We start from the raw sequence: 20,857 nt of genomic DNA, 5'->3' as shown, positions 1-20,857 counted from the left end.
TCCCTCCCACGATTCTTTTCCTTCCATCGCGACATGCAATTACATATTTATTTGGATGTTTATGATTTTAATGGCTGCCTCACTAGACTAAGTCTCCAAGTGGCCAGAAACTGTTTTATTCCCACATATTCTATCCCAGCATAGGCCTGACCTAATAGGTGCCTCAAACATATGTGGAATGAGAGAAAACAACATACAAAGCCACGCTCCCTCGTGTCACCCTCCACAGGCTAGCCCTTCTCTCCAGGCTCCTCCAGGGCCGTGGTGAGGCCTCCCACTTGCATCTTCTCACTCCTCTTTCTCTTCCTCCATCCATCTGCATTTCCACAGAAAGGGCAAGGGTCTGTGCTGGACAGAGAGGCCTGAGGACCATTAGCCTCCCTACTCTCCCTACAAGGCCCTACCCTGCTCAAGTGACAATTTCCTTCTCTCTGCCTCCACCACAAGGTCAGAGGGCAGGCCTGTCTCAAAATCCCCAATGCACACAAACAGGCACACGCACAAAACAACTCAGGGCGGGAGTGGGGTGGGGGCGTGTTTAAAAGTCTCTGCTGTTTTAGTGTCATGTTATTGAAACTTCCCCATCCCCAAAAGGCTCAGTTCAGGGCCTTCTGTGTGAAGTCCTTAAACAACAGTGTTTCAAAGTCCTCCTCAGCAGTGAGATGGAACCCTTCAGGGCCCTGCTCACTCACAGTTCAGTGTCTCTCCTCACTCAGGAGAGTCCATGTTGCCTACCGGCTGGCAGCTTCAGACTGACCCCACGTGGGTAGAGACAAGAGCCCCGCCATCTTCAACAGAGGTAAACAGGCTTCGCCCAGGCTGCCTGGGGCTTTGGGGGTCCTTCCATCCACCTGGAAGCTCTTCCTTCCAGACTGGCTCTCGTATTTGCGGTCCCTCCTCTCAGCTCAGGACTGTGCTGGCCCCAGGCTCTGGCCTCAGCAGTCCCCAGGGCACATGGCCTGGGCCCAGACTGTAGCAGCTGTGGCTCCAGCTTTCAGATGGGAAGAGGTGGAGCGTCCGGGGCCCTAGAGTCTGTCCCGGCTTCAGTCAGCACACAGCAGTGGCTTCCCGGAGATCTTCAGGTCATCAAAGGGCAAAAGGGCAAAGGGCTGAGGAAGAGGATGGAGAGAAGCAAGATCAGGGCCCGTGGACAAAGGCAGCGGTGGGGGAAGGGGGCTGGGAGACCTATCGGGCCTTTCCTCCCCACCAAGTGTCGTTGAAGGACGTCAGGGAACAAATCTTCCTACTAACCCCCAAAACAGTGGTCCCCCAGGGCTTCTAGGGCCTGTTTTTGTTTTTGTTTTGGGAGGAGGGTGTTGGGAAAGGGTACTCACAAAACATTTTGAATATTTTTTTACATCAAACATTTAAAAATGGGAAAGAGTCTACAGAAAATCTAGGTTTCAACTCTCTTAAAAAATTCCAAGACCTGGGAATACTGGGCCCACATTCCTCCTCTGCAAGTATCTGCTGAAGCTGAGTAGAGTGACCTTCAGACAAAAGACTGTCTGGTCTCCCGCAGGCCCCATCACCTGGCTCTCTTACACCCAGCCTGCTTCTCTGATGCGCTTTAGCTGCACGGCTCCTGTAGGAGTCCAAGTTTGGGCCCCTGGTCCTGACCAGTTAAGAACACAGGCTGCGAGAGGGGCAGAGGCTTGCCCAAGGTCCCACAGCTGGTGAGCGGCAGAGTCGTGGTTTACACCCTGGGCTCCTAACTCCTTGGCCCTTTCAGCTATTAAAGCGCCTGTCTCCACGAGGGAGGTCCTGGACAGCAGAGCTGAGTGTCCGCCTCTTACATCCTCGGCCAGGTCCTGGGGAGTCTCGTCCTCCACGTTTCTCAGCAGGGAGTCGGCACCTGCCTCGCACAGGGTGGACGAGATGCTGCTGAGACCCCGGCCGGCGGCGAGGTGCAGGGGTGTGCACCCGTTGAGCATGCGGGCGTCCACCCGGGCCCCAGCCTGGAGGAGGAACTGCACCAGACCCCGCTCGTGGGTCTCCACGGCCAGATGCAGCGCTGTCTTCCCACTCGTGCCCTCCTGGGGGGGAAGAAGGGTGTCAGGCAAGGCCCTCAAGAGAAAGCATCCCGGGCCTGGGCCCTGGGCTGGGCAGCACCTTGATTGGCTGCCTCACCTGTGCGTTGATGTCAGCTCCGTTCTGCAGCAGCAGTTCCATGAGTGGCCAGTTCCTCTGCAGGGTGGCGATGTGGAGACAGGCCAGACCTGGGATGGGGTGAGGATGGGGGCTGCATCCACCAGCTCGCTTTCTCTCCCTTTTTTCAGGGGCCTCCCTTACCCCTCAGTCCCAAGGGACCCCCTGCCCACTCAGTGCCTCTGATCACAGGACTGTTAAAACACAAACCCAAAAACCCCCTCAAAAGTCTGGGGGGAAAGGAACTCAAAGTTTCCACCTTTTCAGAGTCATGTTATTGAAACTTTCACGCTTCAGGGGTCAGGTTGCTGAGTGACACCCCCCACACACACACCCTCCCCCAACACACACACCCTCCCTCAACACACACTCCCCTCTCCCAACACACACCCCCTCCCCCATACACACATACACACTCCCCCAACACACACCCCCTCCCCCAACACACACTCCCCTCTCCCAACACACACCCCCTCCCCCATACACACACCCCCTCCCCCATACACACATACACTCCCCCAACACACACCCCCTCCCCCAACACACCCCCTCCCCCATACACACACACACACTCCAACACACTCCCCCCTGCCCCATACACACACACACTCCCCCAACACATACTCCCCTCCCCCAACACACCCCCTCCCCCATACACACCCCCTCCCCCTTGCACACACACACACACACACACACACACACACACACACACACACACTCACTCTTTTTCTAAAACTCTACCTGCCTTCAGGCCCCATCCAAAAGCCACCTTCTTCAGAGCTCTCTGGATCCTCAGGCCCCCAGCCCTCCCCAGGGGCCACCTCCTCCCATGAGCTCCCCTAGCCTTGTTGCTAGCTCCTTTCTGGCCTGGGCCCCTCTCTGCCCCTCTCTGCTTAGAGAACTAGATTCAAATTCCCCTCACCTCTTTCAAATCTCTGCTCAAATGTCTGGGCTCCACGAGGGTTTCCCTGACCACCCTGTTTAAAAATCACATCACCTTCCCCCACACACACTCCAGTCCTCTCACTGGGCTCTGCTGTCTCCACAGCAGTGACTGCCCGTTAACCTCCTAGAGGACTCACTTCCTATGTTTATTGTTTGCCTCACACATTCTCTGTTTTGCTCACAGATGCAAGCCTGGCTCCTACAACAGTGTCTGGCACATAGAAAGCCCTCAGTATATTTTTGTTGAATGAATTAATGAGTTCATCTAATCTCTATTAAACTGAATATCTTGAGGGAAAAGTTTAGCTCTCTGCTTAGCATACAGTAAGCTCTCAATAAATTCTAAATAGAACCCATTCATTCATTCATTTGTCCATTCATTCTTTCTTTAAGCAAAGGTATTCTGAGTACCTCTGTGCTTAGAACTGGAGATGCATCATCAATGGAAAAGCTGTGACCCTCCCTTCCCTAAGAGTGGGGTCCCTGTCTCCTGTCCCCTCCTCATCTCATGGGCCCTGAGGCTGCCCGCACCTTGCCAGTTTTGCAGCTGGAGGTCCAGGGAGTGAGGCGGTCCTCTGCCTGGCTCTGGCTGCCCTTCCAGCAGGCAGCGGGCGCAGGCCAGGTGCTGGCGCTGGCAGGCCACATGCAGGGCCGTGTCACCGTGTCGGTCCTGTAGCACCCGGCTGGCCCCCTTCAGCACCAGGGCCCGAACTGCACCTGGCTGGTCCAGATGTACGGCCAGATGGAGTGCTGTCTGCAGGCACAAAGAGGGGGTCACAGGGCCACTGCAGCGTGCTCCCACTTCCAGGAACATGCTAGCGTGGGCACAGAAATTGCCAGAGGCCAGCACCTTCTTTGAGGACTGCTTATAAAGGCTATGGTCCTGGTCTTCCTTCTGTTATCCCCCACCAAGTTCTCGGGACCCCAATTCTGGAGGCAAGGTGAGGGAAGTGGCCCCCTGCTCTCCTTTTAGGTCGCCTAAGCCCCTGGAGAAAGGATGGAGTGGGGGGCAGGGTCTAGCATCTCACCTTGTGGGGAGACCTCTGTTACCTTAGGTGATGGGGAGAGGTTGGGGGGAGGAGACAGAGGCACCAGGCAGTCTCCACCTGGCAAACTCCTCCTTGAATGCTTCATGCAGAGTCACCTCCCGTATTAAGCCTTCCCTGGCTGCTTCCCACAGACACTGGTTCCCACAGCAGCTGGCATGCATCTCCATCACAACTCTTGTCGCCATGCTGTGTAATTAGGTACTGACACGAGTCCCCTAGCCCAGGCTTGAGCACCTTGTGGGCAGAGGCTGTTTCTTACTCCTCTCTGCATCCTCAGCTTCTAGCCCAGTGTCTGGCATATGATTTCCTGAGGGAGCAGCCTGAGAATGCTGTGCTGCTGCTGGGGATGGCTGCTGGCACAGACATAGGTATCTGGGCTCAGCCCACTCTCTCCACCCACCTGGTAAAGGTTGTTCTGAATGTCCAGGACCTCCTGAGGCAGCAAAGCCAGGCAATAGAGCAGCACAGCCGGGGCCTCGTGAATCACCGCCAGGTGGATCAGCCTGGGAGGAAGAGGCAAGGTTTGGGGTCAGGGCCCAGGCCAGAGAGAGTGGGCTGGGGTCCTGGGGTTAGAAGGAACACATGAACGTCTAAGCTGCCACCCGTACGGTAGGTGCGGGAAGTGAGAGTTTGGGCCAGGAAGTGAGGGTTGGTGTGGGAAGCCAGGATCCTGGGGGTGGGAGCTCCAAGTTCCCATCTCTGGCCTTCAGGAGGGCCTTGGCTGAGCGAGAGTGCGGGCAGGGTGCTGACGGGACAAGGTCCTTCCTGTCCAGCCTGCCCACACCCCGCTCCCCTCTGGCCCCAGGGCCCTGCCAGGCAGCTGCAGGCTCAAAGCCAAACTGAAAGCTGCTGGGGTAGTGCAGAGGTGGTTTCCAGGGCTGGGCTCCCCATCTCTGCCCGCCTCAGCGGGGAGGACAGAGAGGGCAGGGGTGGGATCACTCCCCTCCCCCCTCAGAAACACATTCCGAGGGAGAGGAGACAGAAGCCCTTGGAAGAGGAGCAGGAAGCAGGGCAACACTCTGTCCTGCTGCCCTCCACGGGGCGGCCAGAGGGCCACTCTTCAGACAGCAGGGCGCGGGAGGGGCCTGCCCTAGGGCCCCCGCTGCCTGCGCGCCTCCGAGGGGAGGTCTGGCAGTGCAGAAAATGTGTGCTTGGTGGGAGATAAAGAGCCGTAACCTGGGGGGCAGGGGGTGGCTAGGAGGGGAAGTTCCAGCCCTGGGGTTTCCCCACATCAGGTGGGGAAAATGAAAGCCAGAGCTGGAGGGTCTAGGCCAGGGACAGCTGCCTCGGGGCATTCGACAGGCGGGTAGCTTGGCTGAAAGGCCCGTCTGGGCTGGGGAGGGGGCTACTCGGGCGGGAGGGGCGCTGGCTTTGGTGGCAGGCGAGGCCCAGGAGAGAGTGACGGAGGGAGGGAGGAACCGTGCTGGAAATCCCCTCGGCCAGGGCCTGCTCTCTGGTCACATTCCTGCAGCCACCTCCCTCTCTCCCTCAGTCTCCCCTCCTCCCACTTCCTCTTCCCATTTCCATATGTCCCACAGCCCAGACACCTCCGGAGGGAAGAAGGTGCCCCCTCCTCTCAGGGAACCCCCAGGGGAGTCTTGACACCTCTCCCCCCAACCCCTCTTGGGTCTAGACACCACATCTGTCTCTAACTAGAGATGGTCAAGGCAGGGGCTGGGAGTTTAACAAAGGAGGGCAGGCTCAGAAGCCACCACTCCCTGGGTCAAAGGTCAGCCATAGGTATTCTGCAGGGAGCCCGCACAATCTTGGTTGTGGGCCTGAGGGCTGGTGATCTGGGCACAGAGTACAAAAAGGCCTAGGGTCATCCACTGGGTCCAGAGACTATCTTTGTCAAAGGCCACCCAGGACCCTTGCATCTCCAAAAAAGCAGGTCAAGACAGATATCTCCTGCCTCCTCAGCCCCGTTCATTCCAGCATCCCAGATCTGGGACCCCAGCCCCCCTCCACTCTTTCTCACCCCACAAATCCCAGCCACCCCCTCTCCTGTCGGTGTTTTCTTCTTCCCGAGGGGCAAATCCTCAACTGGCCAGTCCCTGCCACATAACTGTCTCTTACTTCAACTGCCCCCCAGCCCAGTCTCCACCAAGCTCCACCTGGGCCTCGGGAGGAAGGATGAAGTGAAGGGGTCACATAGGACAGTGAGGGGGACTTGTGGGGCTCAGGAGGTGGAGAGTGTCGGTAAGGCTGACTCTAGCCCTCACTTCCCCTTTCTCAGCAGAGGAGGAAGTTAGCTGGGGCAGCCAGTCGCCTGTCTGTCTGCTGGGGCAAGAGTGCCCCAGCCTGGCTCACCTCCTCCTCCTTAGGGCCAGTCTCAGCAATGCACCCTGGCAGCACCCCCAACCCCAGCTTCCTGGGCCCACTGGCAGCCTGTAACTGGCCCCTCTTGTTCCTTGAGACAGGGCATTCTGAGGTCAGAGGCCGGGAATCCCAGATATTGAGCAAACAAGGATGCCCTGTCCCCCAGCAAGGAAAAAACAAAACAAAACAAAACTGGGCTGGTCAGGGGAATTTTCTCTTCCTAGGGATGGGTTACTGGTAGATTTCCAAGATGTTAGCTGGGTTTCCAGGTGCCTGGTAAGGGCCCTGCCAAAAGGTGGGGCAGGCAGATGATGCCAGGTCCTCTGGACTGGTCCTGGCTACAGCTCAAAAGTGGGTTGAGAGTTAAGTTTGAAAGAGAGAGTGGGGACGGCCCCTTCCAGAGCTGGTGCCTTGAGGGATTCTCACATAGGGGGTTGCGGCTCCTGGGGGAGGCCCCGAGTTAGCATTGGGAGGGAGGAAGGGATCCTGTCTTAGCCTAGCCCCCATACTCACGTGTCTCCGTCCTCGGAGATGTAAGTGAGTGCTTCCAGCTGCTGAGGGCTCAGCGCCCCCGCGGCAGGAAGCGGCGAGTCTGGGGCTGGGTCCTCGGTCTTGGGGTCCCCCAACAAGGACAGGGGCTCAGTGAGCGATGAGGAGCCATAGGTAGAGTCAGCCCGCTCCCCGTCTGTGTCTTCCTTCTCCTCTGGCTCCTTGGCGGTTCCCGGAGGATGAGTCCAGGGCTGGGGGCCCCCTCCGTCTGAGGGCCCAGAGGCTGGGGCCGGGGTGGGCTCGGGCAGGGAGCGCAGAGAGCGCAGAGACTCGATGCCCGAGTCATACTGGCTCTCATCCGTCTCGTCCGGCCCCTTCCGCGCCTCCGACATCCCCGCGGCGCCGGCCCGCCGGGGCCCGGTCCGAGCAGGATCCGACTCCGCGCCGCCTTTCCGGGTTGCAGGTCCGCCTTGTAGAGCGGGTGCTGGGCCCGGAGTGGCCTCCTTCCCCGGCTTCGGGGGCCCGAGGGGTCGGCGAGAAGCGTAGAGAGGCTCGGAACGCTGGCGGGGTCCTCGGCATCCGCTACTCCGGGCAGCTGGGTAGCCCAGTCTGATGCGCTCGCTCGCCCCGCCCTCGGGCCCCGCCCCCGGCAGGCGCCGCGCTTCCGGACCGAGGCCCAGCCCTTCGGAATCCCCCTTACCCCGCCCTCTGCGTTGGCTCCGAGTCAGGGGTTCCCCGGTCCTGACTCACTGGTGCGTTAACTCACCCATTCATTCATTCATTCATTCATCCAACCATCCATTCATTCTTTCCCCCTTCCTTCTTCATTCCATTTATTAATTCCGTGCATTCTTTCTTTCCTTCATTTCCTGTTTCTTCATTCATTTTTCCCATTCATTCATTTTTTTTTTTAATGCTTCCTAGGATCTTTTTTTTTTTAATTAATTAATTATTTATTTAGGCTGCACCGGATCTTAGTTGCGGTGCGCGGGATCTTCGTTGTGGCACTCGGGGTCTTTAGTTGCAGCATGCAGACTCTTAGTTGGGGCATGCCGACTCTATGTGGGCTTCTTAGTTGAGACATGCATGCGGGATCTAGTTCCCCGAGCAGGGATCGAACTGGGCCCCCTGTATTAGGAGCACATAGTCTTACCCACTGGACCACCAGGGAAGTCCCCATTAGTTTGTTTTTAAAGGAATATTTATTAATCGTCTGCACAAGCTGGGCGTCTTCTGGGGAGGGCACGTGGGAGGTGGGAAGGGGAAGCGTTGCTACCTGTCTGCTGACCGTTGCTCTCAATTTCTCTTGCTTTTCCAGGAGCCAAAGGGGACACCCATGTCTTTAAAGGAGAACTTCTCCCTTTGGGTCCTGGATAGAGAGTCTCCTGTGTCAACTTCCCAGATCACATAGAATTGGACATGAGGATGTGCTTTTTTTTTTTTTAATTACTTATTTATTTTTGGCTGCGTTGTGTCTTGGTTGTTGCACGCAGGCTTTCTTTTTAGTTGCAGCGAGCAGGGGTTACTCTTTGTTGTGGTGCGGTGCGCAGGCCTCTCATTGCGGTGGCTTCTCTTGTGGAGCACTGGGCTCTAGAGCGCAGGCTCAGTAGTTGCGGTGCACGGGCTTAGTTGCGCCGGGGCATGTGGGATCTTCCCCGACCAGGGCTCGAACCCGTGTCCCCTGCATTGGCAGGCGGATTCTTAACAACTGCGCCACCAGGAAACCCCAGGATGTGCTTTTTGAAAGTGGTTTTTCTCAGGAAGACTGTTGTCTAAAAAAGCAGAGGGGTCATTCCTCACAGGGATGAAACAGTGGCCTCGGGTGGTGACATCTGGTTAGGGAAGTTTAGTTCCTCATGGTGGGACCAGGATGGGGAGGCCCGAGATATGCTGGGCAGCACTCTGCTGAGGTTCCCTCGGCAGCCCCAGCCCCAGCACATCTTTCCTCCTTCCCCATCCCTACTTTCCCTGGGGCTAAGGAGGCTGTAGGCAAACCCCACTCACGTGGTGAGCCCCAAATCATTGCCCCATGATTTATCCCCTACCCCAAGTTCCAGCAATGCGCTTAGAAGGTCATCCTCAAGAAAACATCTCCCTTTTCCATCTCTGGCATTGGGGGAAGGAAGCTGGGGTGTGCACGGGCACCTACTAAGCAGCTTCCCCACCACCATCCCCAGGAAACCTCATTTTATTCATTCATTTGAAAAACATGTATGGAGATTCTCCTAAATGCCTGACATTGTTCTCTCTGCTGGAAGCAAAACCGAGCATCACAGTAACAGTAATAACCAACAACCACCCTCCTCCACAAAAAATTGTCCCATGGTTCCAGCCTTCAAAAAGCCCTCTCAAAGTTACAACACAGAGTGATTGGGCTAAGATAGGAGTGAAAACAGGGTGCTAGAGAGGCACAGCACGGGGCCAACTACCCAGTGGGGTGAGAGGAAGGGGAGGTTCCATTTGAACTGGAGATGGGAAGGGAAGAGGGCTGGGAGAAGTACCTAGTCTCTGTTTGGGGAGGGGGTGAGTGGATGGAGAAGAGAGGGGGAAGGGCAGAAGGGAGGAGATGACCCACTGCTCTCCATCCCCACTGGCGACCAGAGTGGGGAGGATGTGTTGAGCATGAGGCAGTGAGGAGCCATGAGGGGAAAGCCCAAGGAAACTGAGGCATCTCCTTCCCTTGGAGTCAGTGTGACTTCAGATGTTCTCAACTTCCTCCCCTGACCTGTTCCTCTCCCAACCTCAAAGGCTGGAGCAAAAAGTACAAACCCTAACCACTTGGGTTCAAAATCACCTCCATTTTAAAGTTGCAAGCTGAGTCCCAGAGAGGTGAGTTGGCTTGCCCAAGGTCAAACAATCTGAAAGTGTAGAGCTGCGTTTTCCTGTTCCTAATCCAAAACTTTAAAAATGTTTTCAGTGAAACTTTCTTTCCTTTTTGAAGGTCTAAGGGGTTGGGGACATCTGAGCTCTCTGCAAGAACACAAGAACTCAGGAGTGTGCAGGGACCGCCTCTCTCATACGTACAGAGGCTGATTTTAAGGAAAAACCTACCCCAATCCAGTCCAGTGTCTGGCTCTAAACCGTAACAGGTGTGTGGCAGCCCCTTTTCTGGCCACATGAGGTCAGCATTGAGTCACTGACTACTTCCAGAATCTAGCCTGCACTCGGACAGGAAGCCCTTCTGGGGAAAATTTAGGAATGGGAACAGGGACCATGGCAGTGTCATCTGGAAAGATGACCTGGGGACTTTGACTCAGGTCACAGCATGGTCAGGGTCCTGACTTCACTCCCTCAGCTCCAATCGTCAAGGCTGGGCCCCTCCAGTCCTCTTCTCTGTTTTCTGCTTCCCTCTGTTGTTCTCCCACTTCCCTTCTATGCCCACTCCAGCCAGGCTCATCTTCAGGAAACAGGCCCAGTTGCCAAGGTGACCAGCCGGTTAGCTGGCTCCTTCCACAGCCCCCTCCTTTCACCCCTCTTTTCTCTGGGCTTCCAAGGAGGGGGCATGCGTGTGTATGGAGAAAGGGGAGGTGGTCTTTTATCTCTTGGGAGCTCTGGGGTTGGCCAAAAGAAGTTGGGCTACCTCTCTTCCAAAGCCCCCTGAAATGGAGTCAGGAAGGCAGTGGGGCTGGGGGACAGGAGGAAGATTAGAACAACTACATGGGGAAAGTGAAGATCCTATCTTGGTTAGGAAAGGCCAGGGTTAGGACCTCTGCTCTCCATCTGCAGTAAGCACTGAACTAGGTGGAGTGAACTGGTACCAGAAGAAGAAGGGTTGGAGTTAGCTGTAGGCAGGACTTCCCAAAAATCATGGGTAGGAGAGAGACACTGGAATGAGCCACCAAGTGAGATTCTTCCTCTGTCATGGGGATGAAGGAGAACCATGCCTTTTGGGACCACACCCTTCCTCTGTTTTGGCAGGGAGGATGGACTCACTGACCTGGGGAGGATCACGTAGGCTGGATAGTTCTGAAGTGACAGGCAGGCTGAGAGCTCCCTTCACCTTCCCTGGAAAGGGACTAGTAGGAAAATGGAGGCAGGACCAGGAGTGGGAGGTGGGTGTGTGGGTGGAGGCAGAGGCTCTTCTGTCCCAGATGAGGGGCAGGACCATCAGCGGGCTTTTCCTCTATTCCCAAAGATCAGATATCCAGGCTTTGCCTCAAGCTGACTTCTGACCCCCAAAGATCCCCATGGAAAGGTCTGGATTCTAGGACCACTCTGTGAGTACTAGCAAGTGACCTTGAATAAGTCACTAACCCTCCCTCTGCCTTGGTTTCTTGTGGGTAAATGGGGAAAGTCACTATATGTCAAAGACTCTAATGTAACACATGACACACAACAGGATTCCGCAGTGACTGTGCACACACAGATTGATCAAGTGTAGCCTTTATCCTATTCTATCATAATGATTGGTTTCCATGTCCTCCTTCCCCATTAGACTTTGTGCTCCTTGAGGACAGGAAATTGTATTTTTGCATTTCTGTACAGGGCACACAGTAGGTATTTAATACCTTTTTTTTTAAAGTTAAATGTGATTTTTTTTTTTAAAAAAATTTATTTTATTAATTGAGGCTGCGCCGGGTCTTCGTCAGGGCATACAGGATCTTTAGTTGAGGCATGTGGACTATTAGTTGTGGCATGCATGTGGGATCTAGTTCCCAGACTAGGGATCGAACCCAGACCCCCTGCATTGGGAGCATGGAGTCTTACCCATTGGACTACTGGGGAATTCCCTTAATACCTGTTTATTGAATGGATGCATTCAGGAATGAATGAATGGCAGTTTCCTTTCTGCCCCTAAGCAGGACAGGGAAAAGCACTGTGGGTGGATGGCATGAAGGGACAGGTGACCTGCAGTCACTCAGCCTGGCCTGTGGCCTGTGACTTTGCCTCCTACACCCACAGAAGAAAGTCAGAGCCTTAGAGATTGTCCAGTCAACTTTCTCACCGCCCAGATGAGGAAACTAAGGCTCAGAGAGGGGAAGGCACTTGCCCAAGGTCACACAGCTAATGAGAGAGCCAGGATTAAGAATCTGTACTCAGGTTTCCTGATCTCCAGCCTAGGGCTATGTACACACTTCATTGCTTCTCTGGGGCTGTTGTCCTAGGGTAGGAAGATGATTCAGTGAAGGCTGGTTTCAATGTCCCCTCTTCTGCCCTGTGTTAGTCCTTTCTCACATCTAGCTCTAATCCTTTCCTTTTCACCCTATCCCATCCTTGTTCAGATGGGTCTGGCCTCTGAAGTCTGGCTCCTGCCTTAACCCTTTACCATCCAACTGGGAATAAGGCTCTTCCCTAGGGTTCCAAGACTCAATTTCCTTTCCCCACTCTCAGCCCCGGGAACTTGCGGGAACCAAAGATGGGGAGGGATGTTGGTTGAACCGCTGGCGCCCCCTCCACAAATTGACCGAGAGGAGTTTCGCCTTAGATCTTCCTGGGATGGTGCGGGTGCGTGCGGTGAGCAGGGCTGGGAGTGGGGAAGAGGTGCGGGGAGCCCCTGTTGCTTTTCCCCTTTGGGGTGGCCATTAGGTAGGCTTGGGGAAGGCGGAGTTTGGGGGGCCGGGGGCGGGGCTCCTGCGCTGGGAGGAAGAGGGGGGGCGCGCTGGCTCCAGCTCGACTCAGACAAAAGGCGGCGGCGGGAGCGGGCGGGAGGCGGAGCGGCGCCGCGAGGGCCTCAAGGTGACACCCACCCCCGGCCCCGGCCCCCCCGGCCCGGCCCCCCAGCCCGCCTCCCCATCCCCATCCCCCAACCCCTTACCCGTGGTGCCCTTTCCAGGCCCCCCTCCCCCCGGCGGGGGGTGGGGAGCAGCGAGGGCCCCGCCCCCTCCCGCCCCTTCCCCAGAGCCGGCACAGGATGCCCCCGGCCCCCGGCAGCCCCCCGGGAGGCCCTGAGCTCGAAGCGCCCCCTCTACGCCATGTCCCCCCCTGGCTCGGCCGCGGGAGAGAGCAGCGGCGGCGGCGGCGGCGGCGGCGGTGGCGGTCCCGGGGTCCCGGAGGAGCCCACGGCGGCGGCAGCGGCGGACGAGGGCCCCGCCCGAGAGGAGGTGAGAGCCGGCGGCACCCCTTCCCCGGGCGCGGCCGCAGCCTGGCCCCCATCCCCCGCCGCGCGCGGCCCCCGCCGGTTCCGCCGCAGCGCGGCCGGCGCCCCGCACCCCGAGCCGGCCGCCGCAGCCGCAGTCCCGCCTCGCTGCCCCAACCCGGCGGCTGGAGCTGTCCGCGGTGGCAGGGAAGGGGCCGCGCCGGGGGCGGGGCTCGGGGGTCCCGGGCAGGGGGAGGGGCCTAGGGGCGGAGCCTCGCGGATCCCGGGCTGGTGGGGGTGGGGATGGTGTCCGGGATGCCGTCTCGCGGAGCGGATGCTATCTTTAAGGCCAGGCAGGGTGACTTGTAGGAGCTGCGGAGGCAGGAGAGCACCTGCCAGTTCCACGGGGGAAATGGTAGTGTTAACATGAGATGGGGTCCTGAAAAGGTCGAATGTGTGCAGAGGCGATCCCCCCTGGAGTCACTGGGAGTGTGTGCGTGGGGGATGTGCGCCTCTCTCTCTCCCCATATCCATGCAGGCCCCCCTCCAGGGGGCCCTGAGCCCAGGAATCCTTCCCAGTTTTGGTACCCAGCACATCCCTTGTTAGGGGTCCTACTCTTCAGTCCTCTGAACCTGGAGACAAAAGAAATGGAGGAAAGTACCAGGGGCTCCTCCATCTCCCATGCACACTCGTGCACACGTTGCACACGGCGCTGGGGCAGAAGCACACAGGCAGGACCCGCAGGCAGAGCCCCTTCCACATGCCCTCTCACTGGGACAAGTGCACACTCAGGCACACCAAGGGGCACATATGCTCCCCTCGCAGGACAAGGCTCCCTGAAAGGCACATGTACCCTAATCTTGTTTGCATATGCTGAGTACTATTTCCCAGCCCACCTACCTATCTGTACTTCCAGATCTTTCCTCGGATTTCACACCGGGTCCAGGGCCTGCTGTCTGTTACTGTGCCCTTCCTCTCCACCTTTCTCTCCCTTCCCTTGGCTAGCCTCCAGATCCGGCCTGGGAAATTGAAAGAATAAGTCAGGATCTCAGCAGGAGGGCGTGTGGAGGGTTCCTAAAGCTAGACAGTGGGGGGAGGAGAGGGAAAGCCCAGGCTGCCAACAGAAATCCTACTCAGTACTCATCATTGAGCGGCTGTGGGTGCCAGCACCCAGGATGCAAAGGGAATGAGGCCCTGCCCTCAGGAGCACCCAGTCTAGTGGAGGAGCCACACATGTAAACAACTCACCGGGACAACTGTGGGCTAGAACGTGATAAGTGCTTTAATAGGCCCCCGTACCAAAAACCGTTTTCTCTTGACAAATGGCTGGGCTGTGAACATCTCCCTCCCTGCCCCGCAACCCCCGTCCCACATCCCCTCTCCCCAGCCACATGCCTCTGCCCTTCTGGATATATCCTCCTGGACCACCTGCTGCTCAGGGACACAAACCCCCCTGCCTTTTATCTTAGAACAGGGGTAGATGTTAGGGAGACTCACAGGGGACCTGGGGTCCAGAGTATGGGGAAAGAGACAGGGCTTGGGGTTTCCTGGGAGGTATGAGGCTAATTGTCTGTGAGGGACAGGGAGGTGGATGGGTCAGAGGAAGTGGCTCCTCCTAGGTTCTGGAAGAAGGGAGGGCCCCACCTGTGAAGTGGGAAGGTGATATCAGTGGGCCCCTCTCCCCTTTCCTGGAATACCTGGAAGGGGTCCGGGCTGGGGACCTGCCTTCTCTGATGCCTATCTGTCCTCCCTGTCTTCCCTGTGCACACCTTCTCCTGTTTCATTGCCATCTCCGTGTCTGTCTTTGGACTCTGTTTCTCTGGGTGCCATCCTATCCATCTGTGTCTTCTCTGCCACCTGGGCCTTCTCCCTCCATCTCTGGCTCTGATCCCTCTGCCTCTGCACTTCCCTATATTGGCATTCCGTCCCTCTTTCCTGTCCTCATGTCTCACTCTGGGTTACTTCTGTGTTTATCTCTGGCCCTGGCCTCCCATCTTGGTCTGACTCTTCTCTTCACATTCCTGTCTGTCTCTGCCTGTCATCTCCGGTGTCGGCCTCTGGCCGCCATCCATCTCTGTGCTGGGCCTTGCCACTCCGTCTCACTCCCCACTCATCTTGGCCCCTTTGCCTGCCCATCTGAGCAGCAGCGTCCCATCCAGCCCTCTTTCACCAAGTCCCTCTGCCGTGAGTCCCACTGGAAGTGCCTGCTGCTCTCGCTGCTCATGTACGGCTGCCTGGGGGCCGTGGCCTGGTGCCACGTCACCACGGTGACCCGCCTCACCTTCAGCAGCGCCTACCAGGGCAACAGCCTCATGTACCACGACAGCCCCTGCTCCAACGGCTATGTCTACATCCCCCTGGCCTTCCTGCTCATGCTGTACGCTGTCTACCTGGTGGAGTGCTGGCATTGCCAAGCCCGCCACGAGCTGCAGCACCGCGTGGATGTGAGCAGCGTGCGGGAGCGCGTTGGCCGCATGCAGCAGGCCACGCCCTGTATCTGGTGGAAGGCCATCAGCTACCACTATGTCCGCCGCACCCGCCAGGTCACCCGATACCGCAATGGAGACGCCTACACCACCACCCAGGTGAGGAGCTGGAGGGGAGCACAGGCCAGTCCAGATGGGAGGGGGCGCTGGGACCCTGCCCGACTGTCCTCAGGGGGAGGAGCACAGACAGCAGTGAGCTCTTGTGGGCACTGCAACAGGAGGACAATAACACCCACCATAATTATAACAGCAAACACTTACTAGCAGCCAGGGTCTGCTGTAACTACTTTACAAATATCAAATTATTTATTTAACCCTCATGATAACCCTATGAGGTAGGTAACTATTACCCCCATTTTACAGATGAGGAAACTGAGGCTTGGAGAGGTTCAGTAACTTACCTAAGGTCAAACAGCTAGTGTGTGGTGGAGCTGGGATTTGAACCCCGGCAGCCTGGCTCCAGGGTCTGTATGGTTTAGTGCTTAATGGTTGGAGGTGTTTCACATGCACAGCCTCACAGGCTGATCAGTGAGGTGCCTGCTACCGAGTCCTCTTTCACAGGTAAAGAGACCTGAGCTCAGTGACTTGCCCAAGTTCTGCAGCTTCTAAGTGGTAGTGCTAGACTCAAACCCAGGACTGTGGATCCCAAGTGTGAGGCTCCCAGAGGTGGGAGTCAGCTGGCAAAAAGGTGGAGGTAGGCCTGGGAGGCACAGAGGGGGTGTCAAGCAGCACTCTGTATACCTGCTGGGATTAGGCATATTAGAGCCCTGGTGGAAGAGGAGATTTTCCCAGATAAGGGGGACCTCTCCACTGTCTCAGTATTGGGCTGGGTAAACAAAGCTTGGGCCCTGTGAGGATCAGGAAGGAGGCCGGGTACTAGCTAAGGTGGCAGCAGGGAGACCAGAGACAAAGGGGGTCCACGGGGAGCTCCTCTGGGGGGCCCATTTGGAAACACACTTGTAAAAGGGAAGACAGGTAGGCTGTTTGGGGTGATGAGGGGGCAGCGTGGGACAAAGGATGCAGTGGCAAAAGGATCAGGCAAGCCAGAGGGACAATTCAGGGCCTGGGACTGACCCCTAGACGGAGCAGGGCTTAGTTAAAATGAGAAGGCACATAAGTAGGGATGAGTTCCTAGCCCCGCCCTCATCTCTAACTCACTGATGAAGCTGAGGGCCTCAATGTCTCTATAAACCCAATGATAAGATCTTACCTGGCTCCAACCGAGAGCTAAACCAGGACAGGCTGAGGGTTTGATCAGGCGCCAAGAGCAGTGATGGGGCGGAGGAGGGTAAGCGGACAGAAGAGACTCCCGCCGCCTTCTCCGGCGCCACAGGTCTACCATGAGCGCGTCAACACGCATGTGGCCGAGGCCGAGTTCGACTACGAGCGCTGTGGCGTGCGCGACGTGTCCAAGGCGCTGGTGGGGCTGGAGGGCGCGCCGGCCACGCGGCTGCGCTTCACCAAGTGCTTCAGCTTCGCCAGCGTGGAGGCCGAGAACGCGTACCTGTGCCAGCGCGCGCGCTTCTTCGCCGAGAACGAGGGCCTGGATGACTACATGGAGGCGCGCGAGGGCATGCACCTCAAGAACGTGGACTTCCGCGAATTCATGGTGGCCTTCCCCGACCCGGCCAGGCCGCCCTGGTACGCCTGCTCGTCCGCCTTCTGGGCTGCGGCGCTGCTCACGCTGTCGTGGCCGCTGCGCGTGCTGGCCGAGTACCGCACGGCCTACGCGCACTACCACGTGGAGAAGCTTTTCGGCATGGAGGGCCCGAGCTCGGCCGGCGGCAGCGCGGGCGGCGGCCTCAGCCCCAGCGACGAGCTGCTGCCCCCGCTCATGCACCGCCTGCCGCGGGTCAACACGGTGGACAGCACGGAGCTCGAGTGGCACATCCGCTCCAACCAGCAGCTGGTGCCCAGCTACTCGGAGGCGGTGCTCATGGACCTGGCGGGGCTGGGCGCGCGCTGTGCTGGGGGCGCGGCGGGCGGCTACGCGCCCACGTGCCGCTACGGTGGGGTGGGTGGCCCAGGCGCAGCGGGCCTGGCCCCGTACCGGCGCAGCTGCGAGCACTGCCAACGCGCCGTCAGCAGCTCGTCCATCTTCTCGCGCAGCGCCCTGAGCATCTGCGCCAGCCCTCGGGCCGGACCGGGGCCCGGCGGCGGGGCGGGCTGCGGGGGCAGCCGCTTCTCCCTAGGCCGCCTCTACGGCTCCCGGCGCAGCTGCCTGTGGCGCAGCCGGAGCGGGAGTGTCAACGAAGCGAGCTGCCCCACCGAGCAGACGCGGCTGTCCAGCCAGGCCAGCATGGGGGACGACGAGGACGACGAAGACGAGGAGGAGGCCGGGCCGCCGCCGCCCTACCACGACGCCCTCTACTTCCCGGTGCTCATCGTACACCGGCAGGAGGGATGTCTGGGCCACGGCCACCGGCCGCTGCACCGCCACGGCTCCTGCGTAGAGACCTCACTGTGACCCCGGGGCCCTGGACCGGCCCGCCGGCCTCCTCCCTGCCCCTTGCCGGATGGTGCTCCCTGCGTGTAGCAGGGGGAGTCAAGAATGTGGCCGAGGCTGTGCTGGGCACGGTGCGGGTGGGGTGGAGGGAGGCGAGGGGGCAAGGGACAGACCCCGAAGGGGCCGATTCGAGCACCCCCCCCCTCCCCCCGCCTTTCCTGTACATAAAGAGACAGCTGTGGGGAGGGGAGAGAATCCCACCCCGGCAGAGTCGTCTCTTCCAGTCCCGCCCCTGAGTTCCTAGGTGGACACCTCCACTTCCCACACGCACACTCAGAATTTCCAGTCCCGCCTTTCAACGGATCTAATGACTGTTATGTGGCGACTGTGCCGTGGGACCCGCGTTGGGCCTCGCCTCAAGGGAGAGGCCCTCGCTATGCAGCTGGGGAGGTTTACAGGCCAGGGGAAGGGCAATTGGGGCTTTCCTTCCTCCGCAGCCTGGCCCCACTGGGGCCTCTCTCTACCGCGGGGGCAGTGGTTTGGAGAACAGCAGGGCTGGCTTCCATCCAAGCTAATGAATTCAGTGGGTCTGAGGCCGGGGCAGGTGTCAGCTGCGATACTCCATCTCAAAGCCTCAAAGCCGTGGAAATGTTGCTCTCCTCTTCTTGGCGCTGGCCCCGAAGATCCAAAGATCGGGGTTTCCTTTCTGCCACTCCCTCTGCTGTTGTTTATCTCACTGGGCCCTGGGAGGCTGGGTCCTGGGGGGGACTGTACTCACCATGCAGATTTCACACCTCTCCCTCCCCTCCTGCTCCCTGGCTCTGAAGAGCTGTTGCCAGGGGTGAGGGGCAAGGCAGACTGTGGAGGGCAGTGCACCTCAGTCCTTTAAACTGCAGCCTCAGCCTCCTCACCTGGGTTCTGGGAGGGCACTCCCTTCAGAGAGGGTGGGAGACCACCCAGGCAGCATTCCTTCAAGCTGACCAAGGTGAATTACTAAGTGGGGAGAGCAGGAGATAGGCCTGGGTGACAAGGGGGAACTCAGGAAGCTAGTGGGAGTCAAAGAGGAGAGGGTCGTGAAAAGACCCCCCAAAGGTCGGGGTGTCTGTGGGGGATGGCCCTTGCCTCCCCTGAACTTGTGGGGAGGAGTGGAGAGTGGTCTTCTGCAAGCAGAGCCTCTGCAGGGCTGAGGACCTTGTCACGAGCCCCAGCTGGAGAAAGACTCATTTCCAGCGGCAGGGTCAGAGGCAGGAATTCTCTAACTCTTGCCCGACCTCTCTGTCCTCCCCTAGCCCATTAGCTGAAGCCCTGCTGTGTGTCCCAGGGTCTTCAAAGGGGCAAACTGCCACCACCCCAGGGCGCTGGCCCTGTGTCCTGTTCCCCCACTACTCCTACCCTGATGTGCTTCCGTGTGCATGTCTGTGTACAAACCCCCCGCCCTCCCAAATCCCCTGGCTAATGTTTTCCCAGCTGACATAGTGCCCAGGGATTGAGCTCACATTTCCAGCTGGAGAGGAAAACCCTCAGGCCTCTGACATGTCTCACCCCTGATGCTTCTCATGTCACCTGAGCCATCAGAGCTGCTCCTTTCCCTCCTCCAGCCTCTCCCCTCTTCCTCCAGCCTAGCCAGGCCTGCACCCCCCAAGGGCATGGCCTCCACCTATGCAACATCTCCTCTGGCTCCCCTAACCTCCTTTCCTGGGGGACTGGGGGGGCACAGATCGTGGGGACACCACGGCCTGTGGCCCATCAGGGTTGAGCCTAACTTTCAGGTGGAGATGGCTGAGTGGGAAGAGAGAGGAGGCCGGAGAAGAGGAGGCTTGGGGAGGAGGGAAGAGCTGCCCACTAGGTTTCCCTGGGCAGCAGTGCCACCTGCCCACCAGCACTGTGCTCTCCAGGGGCCTGGGGGTTGGAGCACCCCTTTCCTCTGCACGGACATCTTCAAGGTACAGGTGGTGAGCTGTGGCCTCAGGACCCAGTTCTTGGCCAGCTGGCACCCGGATGTCACGCCCTTGTGTGGGGCACCCTGGCCACCTCATGGCTCCAAGGAGGGAGGAACTCAGCTCCTCCTGCCTCAGGCCCATTCCTGAGACAGAACCTGAGCTGGGAAGAGGGGGAAAGGGGAGGGGCTGTTATTATTTTTGCCTGTATTGACCATTTCTGCCTAGGTCTTCTCACACAGACAGCCTCACACCTCCCACATATGCACAGACTTAGAGAGAAACCAATTCTTTGGTCTGTTTTCTTGGTAGGTTTATTGACTGCCAGGGAAAACAAAACCAGAAAATTAACTAATCTCTAAAATTAAACTTTACACTGAATGTTCTTGTTTCTCTAATTAGACCCTCTGCTAGCAGCTGTGGCTATGTACACTCACACACTCACACACACCCTCACACCTACACGTTTGCACTCGGAACTGTCAGAGGGTGTCAGGCACAGACAGACTCAAGGTTGCCCAGACAGGCACACACGTGCGGTCACTCCCAAGCCCCCTTTGGTGCTCTGCTTGTTGGAAGGAGTCCCTGGAAAGCGCCCCAAGGCTGTGGGTGCAGCCCATGACACACCCTTTGGAAACACAGGGCTGGAGGTTCAGCCCGAGGAGGATGGGAAATGGGGCTCAGCCTGAATCCATCGTCAGGCCCTCTTGTGGCCCTGTGGGTAGATGTGATTCCCGTGGGTGTGGCCCCAAGGCGGGCGGCCACAGAGTGACGGGGACTCATGGAGAATGCCTGGAAGGTTTCATGTGTCCTGGGGACAAGGGCTTGTGGGGTGGGCTGGGCCTGGCTGGGGAGAAGACAGGTCTCTGTCAACTGGGTGCATCACACTGTGGCCTTTCTGTCGTGGATTTCCAAGCGCAAAGATTGTATACATCAAACTGGTGGATAATAAAGTTGCAGATGACTCACTGACTTCCCTTCCCAGTGTCGCACCTCTCTCGCCATCTCCCCGTCCGTGAGC

At 58.1% G+C, this 20,857-nt stretch overlaps 2 protein-coding genes across 3 annotated transcripts; one reads left to right on the top strand and one right to left on the bottom strand.

Moving 5' to 3' along the window:
- Nucleotides 1–94: 94 nt before the first annotated feature.
- Nucleotides 95–7,723, bottom strand: NFKBIE (NFKB inhibitor epsilon). 2 transcript variants are annotated; one of them, XM_082414670.1, is made up of 6 exons: nt 6,975–7,723; nt 4,543–4,645; nt 3,625–3,847; nt 2,131–2,219; nt 1,860–2,036; nt 95–1,109 (listed from the first exon to the last, which is right to left on the bottom strand). In XM_082414670.1, exons 1-6 carry the CDS (start codon nt 7,340–7,342, stop codon nt 1,044–1,046), a joined length of 1,026 nt encoding a protein of 341 aa, XP_082270796.1. In that variant the 5' UTR covers nt 7,343–7,723; the 3' UTR covers nt 95–1,043. The 2 variants fall into 2 exon arrangements, with proteins under 2 accessions (XP_082270796.1, XP_082270795.1); XM_082414669.1 differs by having other exon boundaries at nt 1,797–2,036; nt 6,975–7,610.
- Nucleotides 7,724–12,663: 4,940 nt separating this feature from the next.
- On the top strand, nt 12,664–20,808 carry TMEM151B (transmembrane protein 151B). The gene is made up of 3 exons (XM_082412523.1): nt 12,664–12,991; nt 15,112–15,552; nt 16,787–20,808. Exons 1-3 carry the CDS (start codon nt 12,863–12,865, stop codon nt 17,918–17,920), a joined length of 1,704 nt encoding a protein of 567 aa, XP_082268649.1. The 5' UTR covers nt 12,664–12,862; the 3' UTR covers nt 17,921–20,808.
- The last annotated feature ends 49 nt before the right edge of the window (nt 20,809–20,857 follow it).

Source organism: Balaenoptera physalus (assembly GCF_965194825.1).
Source record: "Balaenoptera physalus genome assembly, chromosome: 11".
In the NCBI taxonomy this organism is placed as follows: Eukaryota; Metazoa; Chordata; class Mammalia; order Artiodactyla; family Balaenopteridae; genus Balaenoptera; species Balaenoptera physalus.
This window is presented reverse-complemented; position numbering and strand designations above follow the sequence as displayed.

Bases quoted from the DNA above. Each gene is read 5' to 3' on its own strand.
- NFKBIE (XM_082414669.1), bottom strand. From the start codon at position 7,342: ATGTCGGAGGCGCGGAAGGGGCCGGACGAGACGGATGAGAGCCAGTAT. The intron at 2,037-2,130 runs GTGAGGCAGCCA...CTTCCCCCCCAG, and splicing joins GAGCTGACATCAACGCACAG to GAGGGCACGAGTGGGAAGAC. The intron at 1,110-1,796 runs GTAAGAGGCGGA...CCTCTTCCTCAG, and splicing joins CCCAGGACCTGGCCGAGGAT to CCCTTTGCCCTTTTGCCCTT.
- TMEM151B (XM_082412523.1), top strand. From the start codon at position 12,863: ATGTCCCCCCCTGGCTCGGCCGCGGGAGAGAGCAGCGGCGGCGGCGGC. The intron at 12,992-15,111 runs GTGAGAGCCGGC...CCATCTGAGCAG, and splicing joins AGGGCCCCGCCCGAGAGGAG to CAGCGTCCCATCCAGCCCTC. The intron at 15,553-16,786 runs GTGAGGAGCTGG...CCGGCGCCACAG, and splicing joins ACGCCTACACCACCACCCAG to GTCTACCATGAGCGCGTCAA.